Raw genomic sequence first — 9,671 nt, 5'->3', positions numbered from 1 at the left:
CACTGTTCAAAATTGCTTTGGGACTCCAGTCTTGTCAGTCTGTCACATATATCGGCCTTCACTGTCAGTTCGAGAGTGTAAGTGTAGAATATACGCACGTTTTGTCCTGACTCTGAGAAACCTATTGGTACGTCTCCTTCGCTTAAGTTGAACTGGTCCGATGTTGCCAGCATAGCAGAAATGAACCATCGCAAAAGCGTTTTGTTTTTTACGAACTGGGTTCATAAAACAGCTGATATTTATTCAACAGTCGGTGCTCAGTAAAGTGCCAGTTCCCTGCCCATTATCCAATCCAGAAGAGTATTTACAATTCTCACTTGTGAAGTTATGAACCCTACAAATCATGCCAGATTAGAGTATTGCCATTTCAGCTGCTAATGTTGTTAGAAAACAAATACATATTTGACCCAGGCCTGATCGATAGCATACCACCTCATCTGTGAGGGATGGAGGTGGTGTCATGGGCTTGGGCACCTATGGCTGCTTCCGGAACAGGCTCACTCATCTTTATTGATGATGTAATGGAGGATGGCATTTTTTTGTTTTGTCTAGCTACGGTATGCACAAAGAAATTCCTCCAACCTCATTGGCTGGTGCTTTATCCTGCAGTGAGACAATGACCCCGAAACACACTGCCTACGCAGCCAAGGCATTCATCAATGGGAGAACGTGGAAAGCTTTCGCTGGTCAAGCCTGTAATGTGTGGTAATGTACTTTTGCTTCCCCTGCTCCATGTCTCTCCTTGTTTATTGTTTTTATTTTACTGGTTTAAATCATCAGTGAAGACTTAATCATTTTACTTACCTCTGACTCCATGTGTGATCGCTGCACCTGGGTCCCAAACCCTTCCTGTGAACCCTGGCAGGTACTGAACACCTAAAATAGACACTTCTGCATAATGGAGAAACATGCGTACATGAATGTCTTTGAAGTAAAATCTGAACTTCTGTATCTTATCCCTCTTTGGATCTCAAATTCCAAGGCCGCAAATATATAGAGTACAAATAAAAATGTCACCCTCCGTTACCGTAGTTTTGGAGGGCACAGGCGCTGATGGTTTTGGTCCTCAGGGCTGGTTGTGCCGTATCTGCGTTTCTCCCAATCCAGGGGCATCACAGTGTGGGCTGCCGGCCCTAAATTGACCCCCTGCCGAGCCTAAGCATCGGGGATTATTTTATTTTTACTTATTTTTAATATGTTTTTTAAACTACAGTTACAGTGGGGCGGCTTGGTTTTAAAGCTCACCAGCGACATCTGTTGGACGTTCAACACTTGATGCTTCCAACTATCACAAGCTAACGGTACCTAGCAAGCCACCATTTGTTTAGTAGGCTAACTAACCTCGTTACGTAACGTTAAACTAGTAGCATGAATGTAACGTTCGATACATTGTAACATTACATGATATATTATTCGCCATCTAAATAACAACTTCCCTTGTTTATTAATAACGTTAGCTTGGTGACATTGATGTGCACGACAACGTGGTCATTTAGCTAACTTAGCTAGCTAGCCAAACAGTCAGTAACACAGATACATAGATATTTTGTTGTTGTTGAAATGTGCCCAGCATTCCAAGGCTGTACATTGTTGTAAGATTTAGTAGTCAATAAGTAGGCAGTGTTGTGCATATCCTGCTCTTACAGCTCGTTTCCAGCCCAAACCACTACAAAGAGAGCAAACTTTTTTTGTCAGTGACATTTCCTTCTGACATCTACGACGGCAATCGCAAACACAACATTTATTTTGCCTTTTTGTATAGCTATTTCCATGGATAAAATCGCATTTATTATTATCATTTATTGGTAAAAACATTTACTTCGTATCCAGGGAGATAGCCAACTACTTGCACGTTACATGACATGTGTAGGCATTTCGTAATACGATCGCATTTCAGGCTAGAAAATAACCCGTTAATCCAGAGAAATTGCTGAGTCGTCTTAGAATCTTTATCGCAACAGAATGTATCAAGGCTGGCAGCCCGGATCAAATTTGTTGTGACAACTGCCGTCCAAAACAAACACCTGAGAGAGGCCGCCTGCGTGCGTGCCTCCCCCAAGGCGTTACGTCATTGTTTTGCAATGCGCAGCTGTCGTAAAAACATGCTGGCTTCGATAAGCGGAATCGACAAGCTCGGAGCCATACGATTCCAGTGAATAGGACAACTTGGAACCGGTTCGCGATTCCCATCCCTATTTAAATGTGCCCAGCATTCCAAGGCTTGTTGTAAGATTCAGTAGCCAATCAGGACTTGAATACAAGTTTTTTGTGGAGTGCAAAAACTTTGATAATGTTTATTTTAATTTCTTTTGTTGTTGTTGAGAACACAGCATTCCAAGTCTGTACATTGATGTCAGATTATTTGTAAGACTATGCTATGCTGTAAATGCTGCCATCAGTCTGTCGCAGGCCCGCGCCGGGCCCCCATCAAAAAAGACACTTGGCCGCCGGCCCGCGCTGGGCCGCCGGCCCCCGTCAAAAGATACTTGCCACCGGGCCTAACAACTTTTCTGTGGGAAACCCTGAAATGTATCAAAAACAATCCAAAAACTGATTTAAAAACTCAGACATTTATTACAATAAATAAACTAAAACACAAACTAAAACAAAAGAAAACCCACAAAGTTTACCAAACTAAAGGATCTTCACAAACACCAAAACCACAAAGCAAAACGCAAGCTACACAAAAGAAACCCCAAAGAAGATTATATTACAATACATTACAGGCATTTGGCAGACGCTCTTATCCAGAGCGACGTACAACAAAGTGTATAACCATAACCAGGAACAAGTATGACGAAACCCCTAGAGAGAAGTACCGGTCCAAGTGCAGGGAACAATCGCATAGTTCAACTTGGACCCTGAAGGTTAAACTGATTAACACTAAACAACGAGAACGGCAACAATGCAGTCTATGGAAAAAATACAAGCAGTAGTTAAGACAGTTAATGCACCTAAGTCACCTACGAAACAGCTGCCTAGTTACAACCCTAAGCTTACAGTCATTTACAGGGGGGTAGGAAGGGATGGGGAGAGGTGCAGCCTGAAGAGGTGAGTCTTCAGTCGTCGTTTGAAATGGGTCAGTGTCTCAGCTGTTCTGACCTCCAAAGGGAGGTCATTCCACCATCGTGGGGCCAGAACAGACAGGAGACGTGTTCTGGAAGTGCAGGTGCGAAGAGGGGGAGGTGCTAGGCGTCCTGAGGTAGCAGAACGGAGGGATCTGGCTGGCATGTAGGGTTTGAATATCAAGATCTCAAAGCAAAGAACTCTATGCAACCCACAAAACACAAACACACAGCCAACCACAAACCACCCGAAAGAAAGATCTCCCCTGCCTCTTACTACTGGGCTTATATTGGGCCACAGGCAGGTGGAGGCAATCAGCAATTAGGCAATCAGGCAACTACCTCCATCTGCACTACCCAGACCAACAGAGGCAGGGGACGAGCATAACGCCTTACCCTGCTTCTGAGCCGTGGTTTCGTAGGGAGAGGTTTCGTCTTCCGCTTCCTTATTGCACTAAAAAAAAAAATGTCAGCCATGACAGGAAAGATTGCGCACTTTCTGTTGCTCCTTAACTCCGTTTTACTGCATTTTGGTGAGTTGTATTTTTTTAAAAAACATTTTATGTAAAATATGTCCGAAAAATAATTATTGCTTTTATGACTTGAGAACGTTCAGAAAAATTTGAAGTCGGGGTGACGGAACAGTCGACTAGTGCAGAAGCTCAGTCGTTTTTACCAGGATATGGAAGGGTTGCTTCGCTGCTTAACACTAGAAGAGAGAAGATAGAATAACCAGTAAAAATCTGTCACAAGCGAACTCAGGTGGACAATGGTGTGTCAGGGCCAGGAGGTCATGGGTTTGGATTGCCTGTACTTTAGAGGTAACAGAACCCTAAAATACATTTTGTCCCTCTGGAACAGAGGCACCATTTTGGTGAGTTTTGGTAGTTTAAAAAAAAAAGGTTTTTGTAAAATATGTCCGAAATATAATTCTTGCTTTTATGACTTGAGAACGTTTGGCAAAATTTGAAGTCGGGTGACGGTACAAAAATGCCAAGTTACTCACACATACAAGACATACACCGTCTATAACTCATTCATTCAGACTTCCAAAATCCAGGCCTGCCATTAAAAGTATTGATATCCAAATGATGCCAAGTTACGGTACAACAAACAATATAGGCTATCTTGCCTCACTGAAATGAAATAAGATGTATTCCAAAGCAATGCTACCCAATATTTCCTCAATTATTTCAAGTCACTTGGCCCTGTGTGTATAAGCATGCAGTACATGGACAGGCCAAACATATGTGTGGATGGCTTTCTCAAAGTCAAGATTGATTGAATAGGCGTCTATATGTCCAATTTGTGTTGGTATGTATGTATTTCGCTGCCCAGCCTTTCTGTTGCGTGAATGATTGTATGTTTCTTGGTATAAATGTCTGTTCGTAAATGTGAATGTAACATGCTGCGAGGGAAATGTCCCCATGGGGATAAAGAAGTTCTCTATGTATGTATGTACAATATGTATTTTACATGCAGTATGTATTGTACGTAGCAAATATACAATCACTTGTACATTTACTGAAATTCAGTTCAGAAGTGTAAACATATGTTTTCTGGAGAAATATGCTTCCTGTAGTTACTGACCAGCAGTTTTCTACATGAATTTCAATGTGTTCCATGAGGCAATTCAAAATATTCGACACATTGATCTGACACAAAGTGTGCATGACATTGTAAAATGGTAAGATTACAAAACACAGGGCCAAGTGACTTGAAAGAATTGAGGAAATATTGGGTAGCATTGTTTTTAATGGCAGGCCTGGATTTTGGCAGTCTGAATGAATGAGTTATAGCTAGTGTATGTCTTGTATGTGTGAATACCGTGGCATTTTTGTACGTTGAAAACGTGTTTTTTATGAGATATCATTTCTTTTTGCAAAGCGTTTTATTATGAGAGTGAGAAATGCGAAGTGACCCTGTAAGAAACGGTTGTGGATTATGGCTATCCTTGTGTGAAGTTGTACAGTCCGATGAGCGTGTACCGTTTACCAGTTTCGGTTCGCTATATATGTAAAACAGTGGCTGTGACAAAGGGTGCGGTGGCGTAAGCGTAAACGCATGAGAAACGCAGGTTAAATATGGCCAGTGTATGTACTCAGGGATTTGACGGCCATCTAACGAGCCTTGATTGACAAAAGAATCAGCAAGCCCGTAAAATTATAGCTCCCTAGGTCGCAACTTGTGTAGCCTTCTGTCCTGCTCTGTTGTCGTGGAGATGCACTTTTAGTGTTTGTAAAGTTTATAAGGCATTTTGATAGGCTTATCTGCAGGTAGAAATCCTCTTCGCTGTTTTGCTAAGCTAGAACCGGAAAACTTGATAGTGGAGAATAGGAGCAGACGCATATGGCCCAGCAGGCTTTGCATATGAGAAAATAACAACAGTGTGAGAAATGATAGAGCTTAGTTTCCTTATTGAACGGTATATATAACAGTCTGTATAACATGCTGGTCATTGAAGTGGAGAGTTAAGTAACGTGTAATCTATTGCACTGATGTGCTTTTGTCATGTTCAGTAGTAGTTGTAATTATGAGTGAGTCATGATTTTAAATGTAATGTTTTAATGCAGAGTTGCAGAACGTGCATACGTAGTAATTGTTTGTATGTGGCCAGATAGAGAACAGGGCGAGGTAACATGAATGTAGAAAGGTGGCGTTTGCTGATAAGAAGGTTTTTGTACGGTAGCCAAGTGAAGAAATATAGTTAGTACAAATGGCACAGTGGTGAACTGGTGTAACTTTTTAATAAAAGGAATACATTTGCCGTCATGAAATGCATATGGGTGGCCGTGAGTGAGTTTTGGTAAAGAAAATATAAGCGTAAGAAAACGTTAGTGTAAAAGAGGAAATGATCTGCCTGAGGGCGAGCCGGGATTCAAGCCTTAAACCGGAGGTTTACCAGTCTGTCACTTTGTTAGTGCAGCACCGTGACATAGCTATGCAATGCGTGAAATATCATTAGCAAACCTGTCCGTGGTTTTAAAGAAGGACACAGGCCAGTAAGCACAGAAGAGCCCCGGTTGAATCCATATGGCTTTGCAATATTGTAGCCGGTTAATAACTGAACGTGCAGACGGTACGTCATAATGCAGTGTATACGTTTGGTGAACGGCGGGTAGATATGGTGCAAAAGCAATAATTGAGAAGTAGTAGACAATTATTAGTGAAGGCAAAAGCAGGTTAAAGAAACATGTTCCTAGCTGGACTTGATGTCCGACCTCATGTTCCCAAGACTGTAACCTTGCCCACTAGGCCACAGGCAGGCTAGCTGTTTAAACTGGAAATGTTTCAAAAAGTAAAAAGGTATGGGTATTTTGCGTGTGTATACGAGTTTTTGATTGGGTCGTGTAGGTGGAGATTTGGCTGGTGTCTGTAAAATGTCCAATGGGGAGACATGTTGTTAGTGGGATAGGCGGCAGGAAAAATAAGAATGAGAAGTAGAAGAAGAAAGAGAAGAAGAAGAAGAAGAAGAGGAAGAAGAAGGAGAAAACGCAAAATCCCCTTAGTTTGGGGCTTTATTGTGTGGACGTGAAGTTGTTTATGAAATCTGTCTGTTAATGTTTTTAAGGGCTGAGTGTAACTTGGCGAGATGGCATACCTGCCATCCCAACCCTATATATATATACATATATTAAATGTATTATTACAATTATCATATTCAGAAATACAATAATCTGAGTTATGAGATATAGAAATGAAAATCCAAATTCTGTCTACCTATTTATTATTATTATTATTATTATTATTATTATTATTGTTCTTGTTGTTGTTCCTGTTGTTGTTATTCAGTGAAGTTTAATTAGGCATGTTCTTTATATGTCTTTTACTGCTGCTCAGACTGTAGTTCTTTTCTGATCATTAAAAGTAATTTTCATACGGTGAAAGGTCCAGTGCTGACTCAGCTCTTACAGAGTACATATGAGTCCATAAGTACACTATAAGAGTTGATTTTACACTGAACATTTCACTGTGTATGCTTGTGTAATACCAGATCAGTAAATAGATCTGGTTGCCTGCGTGTGAAATTCCCACTCCAATGAGAATTGCTTCTTGGTCTCATTTACATACAAAATCAAATTTTGTACATTTACTAGCTTATGACAAAACTGCTTAATTTTAATACAGAAAATGTTCTTTCAACTGAGATCAAAACCTAGCATGGGAATTGGCACAAGACTGTAGGTTTGTGTATTTTTCTCACTCTGGCAACCTGATTCTCCACCTTAAGAACACACACGTTTACGCTTATTATCGTTGGACGAATCGAGAGTAATACATATACGCTAAATGGTTCCAAACATATCAGTATGTTCTGTTTGTCTATGAAGTTAATACCGGGACGTGTGAATGTACGTGTGTTTTGCAGGTACAGGTGAAGCCCTGTTTACCGTAAACGGTATCGTTAATGGGTCTGTCACTTTGCCCTCCGGATCTCCGTACAACAGTCCCTCAGAGGTCCGGTGGACGATTGGCAAGAGTGTAATCGCCTTTTATTTGAAGCCGAGAATTCTGACAACAGACCCTAAGAGATTTGGGGACAGGTTACGACTGAACACGAAAGACGGTTCTCTTCTAATCAACCGGGCACAGATGGGCGACGCGGACACGTACAACGTGACAGTCTCTCAAGGCAAAAGCAAACACAACGCTGTAGTCAAGCTGATGATCTATGGTGAGCAAAAGCTTCAAGTCCGCTGGGTCAACTCAGTCGAGACTCAAGCTAAACTCCCCCTCAAAATCTCTCTCTCTCTCTCTCTCTCTCTCTCTCTCAGCACACACAAATGCCATAATTTGGTGTAAACTTGCAGTTACTGTATGAACAGCCTAGTCAGTCAGTCTCTCTCTCTCTCTCTCTCTCTCTCTGTCTCTCTCTCTCTAAGGACACAAAAACACATAAACATACACACACATACAACAAAACAGCAAACCCTTTACATTCCGACTTACTTCGAGTTTCGGAGATTAACCTTTAATATTTCTTCACCCGAACAGAACGGGCAGACACGCCTAAACTGGAGGTTCTGAGCAACACGTCAGGGCCTTGGTTCTGCAATGTGTCTGTGAGGTGCGCTACCCTCCACGGCCTCTGGGTGGCATCGCTCTGTCAGTTTAGACCGGGCAAGCTCATGTGCCAGGAGACAGCCAGGAATGACTCCACCAACTCAACGCGGTTACTGATCACGGCAACCAGAGACGCCATCAACTGTAGCAGCAGCAACCCCGCCAGCACAAGCTTCGCCCCCCCGCTTCCTGTTAAACAGGTCTGCCCCGCCACTGTGCCTGGTAAGGAATGAATGTGTCTCGACCAATCAGAATAAGAGACTACTGAAGCAATTCCTGTTATAAAACCAGATATTCCACTACACAAAACCTGCGTCCCAATCCCTATTGCCATTATTTTGTTTAAGACTTGCAGTTACGAACAGCCTGGTCAGGCTCATAATACCATACATTTATGAGCAGCCTGGCCAGGCTCATGGTACCATAAGCATATAAACCTGCCAAGTGAGGCTACTGATGTGGTAATGCATACAGTATGTATATTTCGTGAATTTCAGGTGATTGATATTTGCATATCAAGCTGATCCTTTTCATTTATTTATTTTTGTTGTAGATCCTAAGAAGAAACTTGGTCATACTCAACGTTCGCGAAACATTCTAATTTTTGTTGGGTTACCCTTTTCTTGTCTGTTGTGCTGCTGTCTGTTTGCATGTAAAAAAACATTTCACAAACAGAACAAAAACAGAATGGATTCTAATGATGTCGAGATGAGAGAATCCAAGACAGACTTTAATGAACCCTACGAAAACAATCACAGAACAGATGCTAATGGTGCTCAAGAAGAAGGACCTCCAGTTTCAAATTTGGTTGATACTGTTATCCATGAAAAAAGAGGAGTTCCTCCAGAAGTGTAAATATTATTTTCCATGACCTTGTCAAATCGATATTACTTGTTGAGTTATTTGTATTCATTCCGATATAAGTTTGTAAGCTGAATTTTACGTTATTTTCCCATTGTGTTCTTGTAATCATGTCAAATTAATACTACTAAACTATTAAACCAGACCTGCCAACCTTGGGGAAATATTTTGAGTACCACAAGTCAGTGTAACACTTAGTTCTGGCACAGCCATACTGTTTGGCTATCTTACTATCGGGAAACATCTTCCTTGTGGTCCGGGATGGTGTGGAGCAGCTAACGGCAAGTTGTGTTCTAAAATGAATGTATTGAAAAGGGTTGAGTGAGTAAGAGTCGGGGAGGGGTTGCAGAACCACAAGCACAAGGTCGTAGCATCTGGTTCAATCCGAGGAATGTAGTTTAAATACCGAATAAATGTACGGTATTGTTTTGTATTGAGTGATTGTTTTCCGTAATTACATTACAATATTTTTATTTTTTTGCGTATTTTCAACTGGCATTTTGTACCTGCGTATTTTGACCGAGAATTGCGTGGTTGGTACACAAAATGCGTACAGGTTGGCAGGTCTGTTAAACTATTAAATTAAGGCCACATTTCTTTGTTCTTTTTTTAAAATTTTTTTTTTTTACAATTTCTGCATGAATTTTAAGTTTGTATATTTCAAGTTGTTCGGAAGAATTT

General features: G+C 41.2%; 1 protein-coding gene across 2 annotated transcripts; it reads left to right on the top strand.

Moving 5' to 3' along the window:
* The first annotated feature begins 3,494 nt into the window (after nucleotides 1–3,494).
* On the top strand, nucleotides 3,495–9,041 carry LOC118232802. 2 transcript variants are annotated; one of them, XM_035427929.1, is made up of 4 exons: nucleotides 3,495–3,598; nucleotides 7,435–7,740; nucleotides 8,061–8,351; nucleotides 8,683–9,041. In XM_035427929.1, exons 1-4 carry the CDS (start codon nucleotides 3,532–3,534, stop codon nucleotides 8,982–8,984), a joined length of 966 nt encoding a protein of 321 aa, XP_035283820.1. In that variant the 5' UTR covers nucleotides 3,495–3,531; the 3' UTR covers nucleotides 8,985–9,041. The 2 variants fall into 2 exon arrangements, with proteins under 2 accessions (XP_035283820.1, XP_035283821.1); XM_035427930.1 differs by lacking the exon at nucleotides 8,683–9,041 and having other exon boundaries at nucleotides 8,061–8,676.
* The last annotated feature ends 630 nt before the right edge of the window (nucleotides 9,042–9,671 follow it).

Source organism: Anguilla anguilla, chromosome 8 (assembly GCF_013347855.1).
Source record: "Anguilla anguilla isolate fAngAng1 chromosome 8, fAngAng1.pri, whole genome shotgun sequence".
Lineage (NCBI taxonomy): Eukaryota > Metazoa > Chordata > Actinopteri > Anguilliformes > Anguillidae > Anguilla > Anguilla anguilla.
This window is presented reverse-complemented; position numbering and strand designations above follow the sequence as displayed.